Source organism: Rutidosis leptorrhynchoides, chromosome 2, assembly GCF_046630445.1.
Source record: "Rutidosis leptorrhynchoides isolate AG116_Rl617_1_P2 chromosome 2, CSIRO_AGI_Rlap_v1, whole genome shotgun sequence".
Classification (NCBI taxonomy): Eukaryota; Viridiplantae; Streptophyta; class Magnoliopsida; order Asterales; family Asteraceae; genus Rutidosis; species Rutidosis leptorrhynchoides.
In genome coordinates, this window is record NC_092334.1 from 627,414,973 (window position 1) to 627,433,277 (window position 18,305).

The window sequence follows — 18,305 nt, forward strand, 5'->3', positions numbered from 1 at the left end:
CGATGATGTAATTGTAAGCATTTTTGTTAAGTAGAAGTATTTTGATAAGTGTATTGAAGTCTTTCAAAAGTGTATAAATACATATTAAAACACTACATGTATATACATTTTAACTGAGTCGTTAAGTCATCGTTAGTCGTTACATGTAAGTGTTGTTTTGAATCCTTTAGGTTAACGATCTTGTTAAATGTTGTTAACCCAATGTTTATAATATCAAATGAGATTTTAAATTATTATATTATCATGATATTATCATGTATGAATATCTCTTAATATGATATATATACATTAAATGTCTTTACAACGATAATCGTTACATATATGTCTCGTTTAAAAATCATTAAGTTAGTAGTCTTGTTTTTACATATGTAGTTCATTGTTAATATACTTAATGATATGTTTACTTATCATAGTATCATGTTAACTATATATATATATCCATATATATGTCATCATATAGTTTTTACAAGTTTTAACGTTCGTGAATCACCGGTCAACTTGGGTGGTCAATTGTCTATATGAAACATATTTCAATTAATCAAGTCTTAACAAGTTTGATTGCTTAACATGTTGGAAACATTTAATCATGTAAATATCAATCTCAATTAATATATATAAACATGGAAAAGTTCGGGTCACTACACAAATCACCGGGCCCGAACTCATTCATGAAACAACCGAGAAGATCGTCCAAATCCGAGATAGGCTTAGAACGGCCCGTAGTCGTCAAAAGAGCTATACCGACACTAGATGCAACGACCTAGAATTTCAAGTCGGTGACCGCGTAATGTTAAAAGTCGCACCTTGGAAAGGTGTAATCCGTTTCGGGAAACGTGGGAAGTTAAATCCGCGGTATATTGGTCCTTTCGAAATCTTGGAGAACCGTTGCTTATCGTTTAGATCTTCCGTCTTAACTGAGCTCCGTTCATCCTACTTTCCATGTATCAAATTAGAAGAAGTGTTTTGCCAAACCCGAACTCGTCATCCCTCTCGAGGAGCTTACTATTGATGAAAAACTTCATTTTGTGGAGGAACCGGTTGAAATTGTGGACCACTCATCAAAACGCTAAAACGAAGCCGAATTCCAATTGTCAAGGTCCGTTGGAACGCCAAAAGGGGACCCGAGTTTACTTGGGAAAGACAAGATCAAATGCAAAGGAAGTATCCTCATTTATTCGTGGATTCGGAAACACAAGATCTCGAGGAAGAAACAACGACCACTACGCCTACTTAAATTTTGGGACGAAATTTCTTTTAAGGAGTAGGTAATGTAACATCCCGCATTTTTCCGTTTACCTTCCATTATGTTATTTTAAAGTCCGTTATATAATTATGACATCTTCCGTTAATACGCGTTTCAAATTATCTCGTTTAGGTAATTCACGCACCCGATTCAAACTTGAAGGACTAAACTCGCCAAGATGCCAAACATTTGACTAGGTCAAGTGGTCAACTCTTCCTCCTCCACTCACTCATCACCTCCTCACTTTCTAACACTTTCACTTTTTACTCTCAAACCCTCAATCAAAGAATCATCATCCATTTTAAATCTAGCAAGCGTTCTTCAAAACAAATTGCATATTTAGAATCCTTGCAACTTCCTCTTCGAATCCATACCAACTTCATTACATTTGGGTAACTTTCTAAAAACACTAGATTTTGTGTTCTTGATAATTTTGACTTATAAAAGTGTTAATTAGTGTCTATGGCTCAAGTCTAACATGAATATGTGATTTATATGCTCGATCTTGTTATTTTAAGTAACTAGCATGAACTTGAAAGTTGGTGTGTTTGATTGTGTGATTTGGTTGCTTAAATGTTGTTAAATGTTAAAAGTTCAAGTATTAAATGTGTTACTAGCATCACTAGCTTCATTTTGATGTGTAGGTTGATTAAGGAAACTTCATTAACATGATTATTATTTTGGTGATTTGGGTTAGGGTTTGATAGGCTTGATTATGAACTTTGATGCATTAAATGCTATGAAATGTTGTTGATAAGTGTTTAGTTGCAATGTTGAATGGACCCGTTCATATACATTATAAACGATTCACAATAGTTGATTTCATCTCGAGGTATTTGACCTCTATATGATACATTTTACAAACATTGCATTCATTTTTAAAAGATAAACTTTCTTTACATCGAAAATTGACAGGCATGCATACCATTTCATAATATCCAATATCCAACTATAATTGACTTGATAATAATCTGGATGAATTCAATGACTCGAATACAATGTCTTTTGAAATATATGCCATGAATGACTCCAAGTAATATCTTTAAAATGAGCAAATGCACAGCGGAAGATTTCTTTAATACCTGAGAATAAACATGCTTTAAAGTGTCAACCAAAAGGTTGGTAAGTTCATTAGTTTTTCATAATCAATCATTTTCAATATTATAATAGACCACAAGATACTCATAATTAGAAAACAATATGTGCATGTCTATTCCTGCTGTAAAATCATTCATATGAAGAACATCGGAACCTTTCAAACAACTCACCAACAGTAGCTAATGCGTAGTGCAATGACAAAATCATCTCACCGTGGTAGTTAATACAATATATTTCTTACAACGGGGGCTAATGCGTACGCAATGCAAAATCATCCCTCAGAGGGTAGCTGAAACGGGGGCTAATGCGTACGCAATGCAAAATCATCCCTCCGTTACCAACTACAAAGTTGACTATAATACAATACAATACATCGGGGGCTAGTGCGTGCGTGTAATGGAAAATCATCCCGCTGATGGTAGTTAAAACGGGAGCTAATGCGTACGCAAAGTTGTTCTAACATGTAACTTGTTCTAACATGCTCATATATGATTAACATGTAACTTGTTCTAACATGCTCATATATGATTAAAAACCTCAGAAAAATAGTTCGGGACCCGACCCGAACATGTTGACTTTTTCATTGACTTTGACTTGACCAAAGTTGACTTTCATTTAAACTTAACCAAATACTTATGCAATCATCCTAACATGCTTTTATATTTAAATCATGCATGAAACTTGGCAACGTGATCCACATGCTATATATAATCGAGTCGTAACGAGTCATAGGACTAATTGAACAACTTTGACCAATCGTGTTTACCGTTATTGATACGACCTACTTGTTTAGGTCAAGACTAGCATTTGTTCTTGCACAAGTTTACTTGTGAAGTACTTTTATATGCTTGCACTCAAGGTGAGATCATAGTCCCACCTTTTCAACAACTTTTACTTTTAAACTATGGGATGAGAAACATATACGTATCATACTTTTATGCTTTGAACACAAATACGTAAACAAACATTCCACAGCGAGTTAGAACAAAAAGCCTCAATTCAATTATCATTAGTTACACTTGCAGGGTGTAAACGTGAACTTATGTTATGTGATCACATTGAGCTTGACGAGCCCTCATTCGGACGGTTCGCTACTGTTAGCGGATGATATATATTTTCGAGTATAGTGTATGTTCTAACACTATGTAATAGGGTACAAAACAGTTAAGTCTTGATAATTGGGTGCTCGCGAACATACTTTGGAATACAAACGATTTGGATAATCAACTATATTAAATCTTGTGGTTCAAAAACAACGTTACTATTACACCTATGATTTCACCAACGTTTTTCGTTGATAGTTTTCTATATGTTTTCTCAGGTCCTTGAATGCTAGGTGATACATGCTTCCGCACATTATTTTTGATACTTGCTTGGATGTCGAGTATACATGCATACGTGGAATGTCTTTTGACTTAACTTAATTTGTGTCGCGTAGGTTTCAATTGTACTTAAAACGTTGTAACATGTTTAGACGTTGAACTACTTTGTAAACTTTGAAACATCTTTATAATTGAAATGAATGCGACATATTTTTGGTCAAACGTTGTTTTAAAGACTTATGACCATGTAACGGGACCTAAGTAGACGGCGCCGTCAATGACGATTTGGTCGGGTCGCTACAGAAATAATGTCATGATTAATATATAAATATAGGGACGTGGTCTTATTTTCCTATATGTAACGATTATAGTCTCTCTCAAACAAGAACACCATAAAACCTGATTGAGAATCCATCCAACAGATTATCGATATCACTACGAGAATCGACTGTTCCTAAAGATCATCGTAGCTTCATCAACCAACCCTAATCCCAAATTGATTCTTCCATCAAGTAAGTTTACCATTAATGTTCATGTTATCAATTTGTGTTTACACGTGAATGATCCTGTATGTTATAATGAATAAATCAACAATAATCACTACTAATCAATTTTAGGTGCCAAACTTGCTCGAAAACGTCTAACCATACTCAGGGAAATCTTCTAGTAATCGGTCATGCTTATTTTATTTTATTTTGTGTATTTCTTTTATTCTTGTTTCATACTTCGTGACTGAGTTCTAAATCCTAACTGGCCGTTTAAACGAGTCAATGATTATCTATTCCTTCAGAGGAATTATTGTGAGCTCGTTATCCTTTTATGTTATGATGGGAAATATCATACAATATACCTATCTTCTCATCTTGTTGAAACTGAATGATTTTGTCAAAGTCTTTATTACAGTAATACTACCTCGAAGTGCATGAAAGGTATAGTAGGAGACGTTGCGTGCGCTTTGTTGAAATTTCTTGAACTTGTTTCGTTTCTCCTCATTAGGACACAAGAATGTCTTGACGAGCATGACTCAATCAAGATAATCGTTAAAGTATTACCATTTTGTGTAGTGATTGTCGTTCATGTCAAAGGTGTGGAGGATTAACAACTTTTTTTATGGAATCGAACAAAATATATTAGTTTAAAACGTTACTGTCACTCAAAATCAACATATACCAAAAAGTATATGTCATATCCAAGTTATATACAACTATTTCACTTAAGATTCTTAGTTATGCGTAAGGATGACAATCGTCATCCGATTCACTGGTTATCAACCAAATACACCTGATTTATGATAGATATAGATAAAATGGATATGGATACGGATATTGTAATACCCCGTCAGAATCCACTAACGGCATATTAACTCTGGTCCCATAGTTAACGGTCACGCCCTCTATATGAGACGTTTCTGAAAAGTATTCGCATTAAATTTCAAATGGTAAAGTCATTAAATGTAAAATAATTCTGAAAAGCAGTTGACATAAAAGACCAACATAAGTAATCCCAAAACATTATTTGAAATAACGGTTTTCAATGCGAATATAAGTTCTTGAAATAGAATGATAAACATGTTGGACTTCACTCCAGTACTTAGCAACAAGCAATCAAAGTAACCTCAGCTAGCGGAAGCATTACCTCTAAGGACCTGAGATAAAAACATGCAAAAGGTCAACGAAAAACGTTGAGTGAATCTACAGGTTTAGTAAACCATATATCGTAAGTTAGGCCATGAGATTTCTGAAATAAAAGCATCAAAAAATTATACATTATCATGAGCACTTGATTATAAGGCTTTAACCCTGCGGATAGTTAAAGCGCTACACGTCCTCCGTTTACCCTTTCTAAGCATACACCGATCAAGTGTACACGTTACAACAGAATAAGCACCCCGTACGTTAAGGAGAGGTTTGTCAAACCTAACGGTACCGTCCCTATAAGTTGAGCTTACTAAAAGTAATTAATATAATCAAGCTAAGGGATTTCTGATCTGAACTCATATGTATATCGTTTAGTTACTCGTACCTAATATGTAAAACATTTGAAAAAGCATTTTATCTCATCCCATGTAAAACCTAGTAGGGACTGTAGACTCACCTTTGCAAAAGCACAATAAATCTCTTAGTAAAGTCGGTACAGTAGTCGGGCAATCACGGCCGAAAAACGCAACCTAGTCAAATAGGTTACCTTAAGTAAATAAGTAGGTCATACTATGTCAACCCATTGTGTACGCATAGTCCTAGTGCTCAGACTGACTCAATAGGCAAATAAAAGTCAACTAGTCCAAGCAAGTCAACAAAAGTCAACCAAAGTCAAACCAAAAGTCAACTCGGTCAAAGTGGTCAACTAAAGTCAATGATCTCAGTAGGTGTCAGGTCTTTCCAATGCCGGGGTCAACAGCAAACCACCTTTTTTATTTACAAATGACATGCAATCATGGTCAACATGTCAATCCTAAGTCAACTAATATGTTCTAGCTAATAGTTCATCAATTTACACGTACACAGTTTATTGCATGGCATCGAAAATACCCACATCTTAGAAACAATGAGCACAATTCATAGCACATAAATCGTGATGACATGGAAAACTCCATATCATAACTATACTAAAAAACGATTCCAAAAAGTCTAACATGAGCCTTATACGATGTCTACACGTTGGGTTTCAGAAAGGGTCTAGTTAAGGTTTAAGAGATTTGTTTCAGCATGCGCATCAGTTTTAGAAAAATTCTCATTTGAAATCAAAAATTGCTTTTAACGAACGGCCAATTGGAGATGACTCTAGACACTCCAAATTTTCAGTGATAAAATAACCAAAGCAATCCATATAGCCAATTTGTACAGTTAATTCATTAAAATAAGACCTTCAGTTTTTGAACAACAATCAGATATGTCATTTGGTGATGCATATAACACATAGCAAACCACGTTTTCAGAAGCTAGCATGCAAATGAAATATGCTTACGAACATCTAAATAACAACATACCAAAAGACCAAAGTCTCAAACAATTTCTAGTTCATGTGAGATCATTTAGCGTGGATACGAAAACAGTTTCAGCTTAATACAAAACGCCAATTTTCATTTAGTCATACCGAGAGCAATACAAAACCTTTGACTCGACTCTTAAGTCCAAATTGAGTAATTTTTATCAAGGAATTCAATGGTTATCATTTCAATGACCAATTCATAAAGCACATATTCCATAAAATTCGTATAGCATGCAAAAACTTAACGAAACTTCAATTGAACATAACTTAAGCATACGATAATGAAATCATGCAAAATCAAAGTCCAAATTTATTAAATTTTCGAGATCTATTCATCTAAATACATTACATAAACTCATATAATCAGATTCATAGCAATTAAATTCGTGATTCGATCAAACGTCAATAATCGCGCAAAATAACGACTAACGACAACTATAATTGCATTCAATTGAGCACTAGACACTAATACACCATGTAATTGAAAGAAAAACTGATCTAGAAAAATTAGGGTTAGGGTTTATACCTTAAAACACAAATTGATTGATTCTAGAGTGTGTTGAACGATGCGTTAAACAACGTTTATGTTGAAGGTTTCTTCTAATTTTGAGTTGATGATGGTGTTTAAGAGGGAGAAGAGGGAAGGAGAAGTCGACTGCTATGTGTGTTGTAAGGGTTTACAGTTTAATTTTTCCTTTTATAGTCTAGAGTTAGGGCCTAAATCCACACACTAGTAACTAAACAAGCCCAACAAGTAAAATAATAGGGGTGGGGTCATGGATTCGGCCGAATGGCCCATTTGTGATGTTCCTGGGCTCGTTTTGCTTAATTACTTGTACGCGCGTGGTCCGTTTCGAGTGTCGTTAACCGTACCGGGTCTCCGGAACGTTAACTAGTCGTTGAAACGCAATCCACCGGGTTTAATTCATTAAATAATTAATAAATTAAATAAGTTTTTCATAAAGTTAATAATTATTAAAAATAATTATTTTATCGTTTTACTGAGTTCCGTAAACTGAAAAGCTTTCTAGGCGATTATCTTAATCGTGTCGTTTTCTAGGTATTTCGTTATACGAAACAAATTCATCAATTAATATAAACATATTAATTCAAGTAATCCACTAAGATCATGTATGCATTTAAATCAACTAAAAAAGTTCTATGTAATCACCGTTAAATATTTAACGGACAAGTAACGATAGTAATGGAAAAAGTAGGGTTGTTACAGATATGGATGAACCTAAATGGATATGGATGAAAAATTCCATCTATTAATATATCCATTAACATCCGAAATACATATATAAATACATAAATACATTTATTATTAAAATTGCATTTACCGTTACACGTATATTTTGCTTACAACAATATAATGAATTAACTATCATATGTTATAGTCGGTGTTTAATATTAATTTAATAAATCATGTTATATTTTTGACAAAGATTACACGTTTTTGTGAATATATTTTAATTATGTCACATATATATTTATTTGTTATATTACGATTTTATTTATTACTTATTAAGAAATATAATACTCCGTAATATTTTTTAAATATCTAATTAACATCCATTAATACGCTTAAATCACTGAGTATAAATATAAATTGATGAATTGAAATTAAATGGATATAAATATGGATGAACAACAACTACATGAATACAAATATAATATTATACAATTCATATTTGATCTGTTGTCATTTTTAGTTGTGCGTGATCACCCTAGTGTGCTAGCATTTCCATGCATTTGGATAGTTCTTATTTAAAGGATATAGTCAACACTTCGCTATTCCGATCCTTTTATTAGTATTCTCCATTAAATCATCTCAAACTTTTACTTTAATTCTTTTCTTAGTCCATCCTAGGGCTGTTAACGAACCGAGCTTTTAACGAGCTACTCGAGTTCGAGCTCGTTTATTTCGAGTTCGAGCTTTAACGAGTTCGAACTCGAGTCGAATTCGAACTAAAAATAGTGATCGATTAGTTTCACGAGCCGAGTACGAAAAAGTTAGTATTCGACTCGACTCGCTCGAAAACTCGTTTAATAACTGAACGAGCTTATATGGCTCGAATAGTTCGAAGGCTTGTTTATGTTAAACACGAGTCGAGCCCGAGCTAAACGAGCCAAGTTACATAGGAACATGAAGAAAAATACAATACTACATCTTGAAGGTGGAATCGAACTCAGGACCTCATGGATAAATTCCCCATATTTTTACCACTTAACTGTAAGATGTTTTTGTTCTAGTTTTTTTATATTAATGGTACTTGTATATTATTATGGGATACTACTTAGTTTATATTTCCACATGAAAATATTAAACATTATAAAACTCACTCGCTTGTATGTAAGTTCATAAAAGGAAGTCATTGAAAATACCTTTTTATATGTAAACTCATTCGTTTTTATATTTATTTACTTTAATAAGTTTCATTTTATGTGATATTATTTAAAGAGTTATTGTTATTGTTAATTATGAAAAAATATAAGAAGTAAAGAAGTTTCATCCCACATTGAATTTTGAAAGAAACTTACAAGGAAGAATTCAAGTATAATTAGAGAGATTAAACAAGCTTATCAACATGGAGGATTGTAAATGTATTATCTCTAAATGTATATATTCATTCAATATGATGAATGATAGCTATCGTTCATCTTTGAGTTATATTTTATACTAATATTTTAGCTTCTTTTTAACTATGAAAAAAAAAATTAAGATCAAAATGAGCATAATCGAGCCTGAGTTCGAGCTTAATTGAGCTCGAGTTCGAGCTTAATCGAGCCTGAGTTCGAGTTAAAATGCGAGCTTCAAACTTCAAATTTTGAACGAACATCGAGTTCGAATTCGAACATAGAAAACATAATCGAGTTCGAGCTCGAACGAAGTATGAATTTTTTAATCGAGCTCGAGTCGAGTTCAAACCGAGTAATAGTTAAACGAGCCGAGCTCAAATTCTTCCTGCTCGCTCGAATTCGGTTCGTTAACGGCCCTCATCCTCTACTACTTGCACAAAAAAGGGGGGGAAAAACTTATTTTTATCCCTCTCTACTTATAGCCGTGCTCAAAATTTTAAATGTAGTCTCTTTCCCTATTCTTCTCTGTCTTTTAACTTGTTTTTCTATTTATCGTTAGCTTATTAGAATTATATACTCGAAATCTAATCACGATCAATAAACATATAATGCTTAATCATTATCATTTTACATATAATATATAATAATTAATATAAAGCAAAATCAAATAGTACAAGATTTTTTCTAATTATATTATGTTTAATTAAGCCAAACATAAACACCCTCCCGAAGCTCAATTATTTCCAACAACTAGCACTTACATACTTTAGAAACATTTTGATGATATAATATCAATAATTATCTAAAGTAAACTTTATTACATAGCATTATATTTCACTTAACCTATAAAGTACTCAAAAAGTTTCTTTTTTTTAGGCTTAGGCTTTCCACACAAATAGTTACCACATGTTTATAGTACAACCATTTTACTTGATAATTACGTTTATCCGAGTGATAAAAAAATATATAATGTGGAAAAATATAAAATGTGGGATCGTATTGTGTGAAAATGACCCATAACCTAACGCGTTGGATCCAAAATGTTCCTCAACAACTTGTACCGCATAATGGAAACCATGTTTTTTTTTTTTTTTTAACATCAGTTTGGGATTATCCATGGAGACTAAATCACTCACACGTTAATCTCCCGTAATTGCATAACCTGTTAGGAATTTGGAAGGCCCCAACAAGACAAGTGATTTAAACCAATCACTTACTCACGAACGATAAACGAATAATAAAGCATCAAACGATAAAGAAAAACGACACGTGATTTAACGTGGTTATATCTCAACTCCAAAACACGAAGAAGAGTTTACTCCACGGGCGCAAACCAGACATTTTTCACTATATTTTTCATGCACACAATTACAATGAGATTATAGGTCTATTTATAATGCAAAACGAAATAAAGAAAAAAATTTGTTGGCCTAGCCAGTCTCGGGAAACTTCCCTCGCGATCGCGAGACCCAACTACTTCCCTGGAGGAAAGTCGGACCAATATGTGGGATGGCCGGTAAAACCCCCATCTCCGCTGCCCCCGCACTAAGCGAAAGGCGACCTGGGTGGATACTTCAGGTCAGAGATAAGATTGAGTGCAATGTTGCAGTCCAGCGGAGTCGAACTCTTAATCTCTCGCTAAGAGAGGCATGTCGCTACCAGTTGAGTTACAACTCAATGTTGAAAACCATGTTTAGTCACGTGATTATATCATCTTCTTTTTTTATACTTCGTATAATTTACGGAGTAATAAATAAATCAAAGTATATGCTGTAGTTATACTTATCATATAGTATTGTGTCTGTTTAAATTCAATTAGATGCATGATTTTGTCGTATTTCTTTTCGCTTTTAAACATTTCGAATTACGCTATAGTCCCAAAAGCACATAAAATAGAAAAAATAGTACCAAAATATGCAATATAGGATTGATATTATATTTTTGTAAAGAATGACATTTTGCATAAAAGTTAATATGATATTGGATGTCAAATTCTATCTGGTGAACCCATTTGGGCTGTCTTTAGTCTCTTTACAAAAAGACTTCCTTCGGGAATTCAGGAGCTAATCAACAAGCACACTAGGTATGAAAAGATCAAGCCATATATGGACCATATTAGCCCAATAAAGTAGTCAACTAATGATTCTAACAAGAAATGTGGGGTTCGCGCACTGCTTGAAAAGTGCTAGTGATTTAACTAAAAAATTTTTAAAAAAATTTATATATTTTAAACCGTATAATAGTGAGTATATGTATTCATGTATCCGGGAAAAAAATTAAAATGATAAATAGGGGGAATTTAACAAAAAAAAATTACTATTGATGAATAGTGGTTGGTCAATAGTATATATAAAGTGAAAAAAATGATGAATAGTGGTCGGCCATTATTGATGAGTAGTGACCGACCAATAGGAGGTAACTATTCACTTTGCTTGTTAGCATATATAGTAATAATAATAGGAGGGCACTATTCACTTTGCTTATTAGTATATATAGTAATTGAAGTAAGTTTTTTTTTTAGAACGCCAATATCGGCATCAAATCATCTCATTTGTCACCCACGCACCCGTTAGGAAGAAACTCCTCGCATCCATCACGCAAAGCGTACCCGAAATGCTTTAGGTTAACTGCTTGTCTCGCACAAAGTGAAGGATACTAGAGACACAACCTTTGGAGAAAACTCTCCCCCCTAGGATTTGAACCTGCACATATTTTTTCAAGGATACAGGCCCACAAACAACTGAGACTTTTTACCACTCAACCAATAGTACGGTGGTAAGATTTTCAATAGTTCGGTGGTAAGATTTTTTTTTTTTTTTTTTTTTTTTAAGTTTCTAACTTAACTATCTTCTTCTTCTTAGTTATAAAAAGAGAGGTTTTAAAAAAATTCAATTATTAAAATTAGAATTCAAATTTCAGTTAACTATTTATTATCTAATTTTTAACTAATATATGTTATATATCTTTTTATTAAAACATTGAGATTAATCGTTGAATGATTGTTAATTTGAATTATTCAAAAGTTTTGAATGAGTTGATTATGAATAACAATAGTCTGTTGATTATTATTTTGAATGATATAAAATTACCATATTAACCTTTTGCATGAATAAAAAGTAATATAGTTAGTTTAATAAGTGTTTTTTTTTTATATAATTTAAGGGAAAAATTATTACATGAAACGTAGGTGCTTAATGGTTAAGAGAGTATTTCAGTTTTAAATGGTTCAACACTGAATATCGAACCATTCAGAACCACATGTCAGAGGTCAGAAACAAACGCGTTGAATGCTAAATAATTCAGCATTCAGCGTTGAACCATTTAAATAAGAGGTAATCAAACACACCACGCACGCTAAGATTATCAGTTAGAGAATTGTATTATATTATATGCCACCAAGCTAGTAGTTGAGTGGCAAAAGGTCTCATGTTATTTGCGGGCCTGATTTCACGACCTACAGATAGCCTACAATATTTAATTATTAAATATTATTTAACTTGTTTAAAACCCGCGCTTTCGCACGACTTATAAAATATTTCATTAAAATTTTGGTTTTGTTTTCAATAGTACTACTTAATACTTAATATTGTAAGTATGTTGAATTAGTCTTTTATGATGGCTTTTTTATAAATTTTTACTCATTTTCCTAAACTTTTTGCGTCAGAACCCAAAAATAAAAATAAAAATTGATGATTTGCACTCACAAGAAGCTGGACCATAGAATAAATAGGTCAAAATGAGAATTCTACCAGGTGGAAGCAAGGACACAAGGTGCCTCTTGCGACCTTGCTTCTACCTACAAGCAAGGAGCTGGAAGCAAGGAGCAAGGCACCTTGCTCCTTGTTTCCATGTGAAAGCAAGATCGCAAGAGGCACCTTGCGTCCTTGCTTCCACCGGAGAGTAAGGAGCAAGCTGACACCCTGCGACCTTGTTTCCACCTAGTAGCAAGGTGCCTCTTGCGACCTTGCTTCCACCTTGCTCCTGATAGAAGCGTTGACAAATCGTCAAGTTTTTTTTTGGAGCTTTTACGCAAAAAAGTTAAAGAAAATGGGTAAAAAGGTGATATTCCCTTTTTATAATCGTGTCATCGTGGTATATGTTACGTATATAAAATCAAGCATAAATTATCATTAAGTTTAATGATGTTAGTATCTTTTATATATGCAACTTGTCCATCATAATTTTTTATTTACTGGGCCTTGTAAAAAAAGAAAAGGCTTAAAAAGATCTACTTAATTAAATAGCACATTTAAAAACATTGTAAAAACTTAAATTATATAATTGCTCTATTGAGCTTTTGTTGTAGAGATAGAAATAGAAATAGAGAAGTAGAGAGTAGAGATAGAGTTAGAATTAGAGATTAGAGAATATTGCACTATATTTAAAGATCGGTTAAATGTAGATTACTTGATACTGTATTTGTATAAACTTCGTTGGTTTTGTTTCTTTATTGTTTATTTATGAATATATACTTTCGACAATTAATTAATATATGGGTTTCGACAATTAATTAATATATGGGTTTCGACAATTAATTAATATAGGGGTTTAGTGCTAGTTTTAAGATAAAAGAAGAAACATGATTGGAGTATGTGAACATTTTACTAATATGACAAATCACAAATATCTTTTGCTAGATTCAAGCCACTAACCTACAAAGTATACGAGTTTAAGTCAACAAATCAAATACCGTTAGTAATGGGAAAATAGGGAAAACGTTGAAGTGTGTGATTGGACCAACTAATTAAACAAATGTATTTGTCTAATGTTTGTGCAATCTTTGAACATTCACATTTATTCTTGTTCTTTAACTTTAAAAGTAACCAGTTAATTAATGGTTGAAAACTTATAGAGTGGGCAACACAAGTATCAAGATTTGGTAAAATAAAGCGAAATAGGGTTGAACCATCGATAATTAACGCTTTACAGATAATAAAAAGTTGTAGATTCATATGGAGTGGGCAACACACGTGTCAGATTTGGTGATGGTAAGATGAAACGAAATAGCGTCAAAAATCGAACCATTCATAATGGTCACTTTTTTCATTTTATGTACGAGTATTAAGCAAACAGGTTTTGATTTCGTGATTGGCATAATGTCAAAACGTTATATGATGTAAGTTGATGGTCTTAATCAACATAAAAATAAACAAAATTCAGAGGATAACTAGTACTGTAAATTTTAATAGATACAGGATATAGAATTAGAATATTTAAGAAAGAAAAAAAATAATCGTCGACAGCAGGGTTCGAACCTGCGCGGGCGAAGCCCAACAGATTTCAAGTCTGTCTCCTTAACCACTCGGACATATCGACTTTGTTAACTTAATCTATTTTTTGATTTAATTATACGTTCATTATTTGCTACTCTATTAGCATACAATACAAACAAGACATCATTAAGTTATGGCAAATAACACACCAAAAAGGCAATCAGTGAAAGAATACTATACAAAATTACAAACTACATATTACAAATTTACAGCCTTGTAAGTTGTAATGTACAATATATACTTGTATATCGTTAGTTCGAATCGCAAGAAAATAACGAACCATGTAACAAATTGTAAACATCATACAGAAAACCAAAAAAAAAACTCGCCCAACTGAAATATTTCGGTTTTTTTACAGTTGAGCATTAACATCCTTAGCGAGAACCTGGACCCACTCTAGCTGAACCAGATAACCGACGAGCGGCACCAGCAGCAGCCTGTGCACCCGATAAAGAAAGTCGTTTCTTGACTGTCCCACCTGTCGATTTCTTTTCTGTGGTCCCTTTCTTTGCTGACCCTAACGGGCTTGGGCTAGGACTACGGTTCGGGCTTGGACCCTGGGTCGGGGTTGGGATCATTGATTTAGTCTTAGTTGACCTAGGTGACGAAACACCACGGGGTGAAGAAACACGAGGTGATGAAACTTCACGAAATGAGGAACTTGAAATACTGTGTCTCCGGTTTCGTGGGGACGGGGTAGGTTCGTTTAAGAATTTGGGGCTCGATGGTGGGCCCTGCCTACTGGATGATACTGATGGTGATCGGGGTGATGATATCGAGGTTGAATGTTCGAGTCTTTTGCTGACGTCACCAACGGATGATGAACGGGTGAGTTTGATCCCAGGCGGTTGCTCGTTGTCGATTGGATTTTGCGATTCCCATGGTCTGGCTGCCATCCATCGGTCTAACCAACTCCAGCCCCATTGTGGGTTGTTCGGGTCCATGAAAGTTGGATTTGAAGATTTCGATGGGTTCCTCCACATTTGCTGTTATTAACACAAATCTTTATGAAAAAATATGTATTGGAATAATTTTAACAAATGAGGAACTAAATTTTATAAAAAACGTCGTTTCTGTGACTCTGAAAAGAAAATGCCACAAGTCTGTATTATGGTGTGATGTTTGCACAAAAAAAAAAGAGTTGTGCAATATATGCATAAATACATACCTAAAACTATAAACTATGCCAAATCAATATACGGATTATCATGTAAACCAACTACTTCACTTGCTAAAAAGCGAAAGAAACTACTTATAAGATGCAAAAATTTAATTTTTTGCTTATAAAACATGCTCATACTTGTAGAATAACTCATTTTGTGTGTTTTGATCTACTAAAGTCTCACGGTTTTCATGAATATAAATATAAAGACACTATAATTTGCAAGAATAGAATACGCAAGAAAAAAGTAATTAAAACAATGGTTGATTCTGCATTTAGGCTTTCAAATTTTGTAAATCAACCTTTTTAAGGAAATGCAGTGTGTTTTTTTTTTTTTGTTTTTTTTAAATAATGATTTGGATCAATATACCTGCTGAGTCTGCGCATAAGCCAGTGCGCGTTCTCTTCGTGCAGCAGCCTCTTCTTTGTTTTGTAAGCTTGCTTCTATTTGTTCTTTTGATCTACGAGTATTATCCCATTCGGTTCCCATCTAGTAAACATTGAATCCCGGAAATTTAATCATCAAACATGATACTAATAATAAGAACAAACTTAAAGAAAAACACACTTCTTGAGTTAAACCACAACTCTATAAAGGTAATACCACATATTTTAATAACGATTCTAAGTTTCCGAGTAAAATAATTCAGGTTAAAACCATTTTAATGAAATCGATCCGTTTGACACTATTTCCTATTGACATAATAGTACAATCAGTCGTTTGTCTAGTTTAAGTAAACCACAACTCAAATCTCCCCATTATAAAATAAACATATCCAAGTTGCCATCTTAATATCAAAGTAAGCCACTTTCGATCCTAACAATCATATAAAACATATATCCATGAAATAAATCGATTGAAAATGTGCAACAATCAAGATTTTTGGTTATTGGCTAAAACTTACGGATCTCATGTTGTCGAGCTCTCTTTCACGTTTCTGCATAAGCTGTCTTTGTAGAGCTTGGTTCTCTTCAGACATTCGAATCCTCCTGGCTCGAACCTGAGACTGCACACGAGCCAGAGTCTGCATACATCTTAAAGTCGTTACCGCTTGTCTTTTGACCGATTGACTTTGAACCAACACCCTTAACCTAACAAGCCCTTTCAAAGCTCGTAACTTTCTTCTCGCCTTTTACCAACAACAAAATCCCAATACATAAGTCTTATGGTTTTACACATATACAATGCAAAAAGTGAAAGGTTTCACTAAAATGTTACGTAAATAGCATTACCGAGAAACGGCGAAAAGCTGTCTGAACCTTAATGGCAGCCACTTCTTCCTTAGATTTACCCAAAAAACGTCGGAAAGCAGCTGCTGCTACGGCTGCCCTAGAAGTAGCATACGCCATTTTTGAACCAATTTTTTTCTGCTCATTCTCTTGTTTTGCAGGTTTATTTTGCTCATTCTCTTGTTTTGCAGGTTTCTTTTGTTCAATTTCTTCTTTTGTAGGTTTGCTCGGTTCATCTTCTGGTTCCGTGGATTTACTAGGCTCGTTTTCGGGTTCCTTAGGTCTGTTCGACTCATTTTCTTGCTCTTTGAGTTTGCTCGTTTCGGCCTCAGGTTCTGCAAATTTCAAGTCATCCTCCGTTTCAGGTGGAGGAGAATGCAATGCAGGGGTTGCGAACGCAGTTTCTGGGTGTGACGAATCTGCTTCGTTCTTTTGCTTTCCAAACCATGTTTTTTTAGAAGCAGTTTTCAGGGGTTTCTAATATAACCAAAAAACATATCAGCCCACATTGGCATTTAATCGAACACCTTATATGCATACATATAGAAACTAAATAAAAAACACACCTTCTCTTTTTTCTCCTTTGAGTCATTATTATTATTAGTAACAACAAAAGCCTTCCTAACTGCAGAAAACCAACCCCCCTTCTTACCCATTACCTGATCACATTATCTTACCAACACAAGCAATAAAAAAAAATGTAAATTAAAAGCAAAACGACAAATAATTCAGACTAAACAACCGAACGAAACTGTATATTTACATTAATTTTAGAATACCTGCAACAGAAAACAAAAAAAGATTGGATCTTTATTCAATTTATGTTGAAAGAATTAATAATAAAAAAGGCGTCTTCTGTTGCGAGAAATTATTGAGGCAAATGGAGATCTTTTAGAGGGAAGGGTTTTTTTGTTGCTATTTTGGGAAATTGGCAGTTGAGGATCATATTAACCTCTTTGTATTGGCGGATATATTTTCATATTTAAACAAACTTAGAGGGCACTCAATGTGGAGTAGTTCCTCCCTTTTCTCATAATTTTGAGTTCAGCGTTACATCAGCACTTACTTGTCAGAACTAAACTCAGAATTAAACACTCCCACAGTGGCATTACTTCCACACAATAATTGGGACCCACATTTAATCATTTAAACTAAATTAAAAATACTTTTATTATTAATAATATTAAAAGAATTATTAATTATCAAATTACATTTAATTAAAAACTTAAAAATTAATTTGATTAGATACAATAAAATAAAATCTAATTAAACAAATAAATAAAAAACTAGTGAAATTACCCGTGGAACCGCGGATTTGTTTAAACGAAACAGTTTAATGATATGTTTTAGGTATTAAGTAAACGTAAATGCTAAAGTCATTTAGTTTAATGACCCGTGGAATCATA

At 33.5% G+C, this 18,305-nt stretch overlaps 1 protein-coding gene and 1 non-coding gene across 2 annotated transcripts; both read right to left on the reverse strand.

Annotated features, from left to right (window-relative positions):
* Positions 1-14,468: 14,468 nt before the first annotated feature.
* On the reverse strand, positions 14,469-14,550 carry TRNAS-UGA (transfer RNA serine (anticodon UGA)). Its single transcript has one exon. It is a non-coding gene; the product is annotated as a tRNA-Ser (tRNA).
* Positions 14,551-14,840: 290 nt separating this feature from the next.
* On the reverse strand, positions 14,841-17,814 carry LOC139893619 (uncharacterized). The gene is made up of 6 exons (XM_071876788.1): positions 17,679-17,814; positions 17,466-17,571; positions 16,903-17,376; positions 16,575-16,799; positions 16,040-16,159; positions 14,841-15,493 (listed from the first exon to the last, which is right to left on the reverse strand). Exons 2-6 carry the CDS (start codon positions 17,553-17,555, stop codon positions 14,882-14,884), a joined length of 1,521 nt encoding a protein of 506 aa, XP_071732889.1. The 5' UTR covers positions 17,556-17,571; positions 17,679-17,814; the 3' UTR covers positions 14,841-14,881.
* Positions 17,815-18,305: the final 491 nt, after the last annotated feature.

What these genes read in the sequence shown, in the direction of transcription:
- LOC139893619 (XM_071876788.1), bottom strand. Translation starts at nt 17,555, where the DNA reads ATGGGTAAGAAGGGGGGTTGGTTTTCTGCAGTTAGGAAGGCTTTTGTT. An exon ending in CAAAGGAGAAAAAAGAGAAG is followed by an intron (nt 17,377 to 17,465) that starts GTGTGTTTTTTA and finishes TGGTTATATTAG; the next exon opens with AAACCCCTGAAAACTGCTTC. An exon ending in AGCTCGACAACATGAGATCC is followed by an intron (nt 16,160 to 16,574) that starts GTAAGTTTTAGC and finishes AATGTTTACTAG; the next exon opens with ATGGGAACCGAATGGGATAA.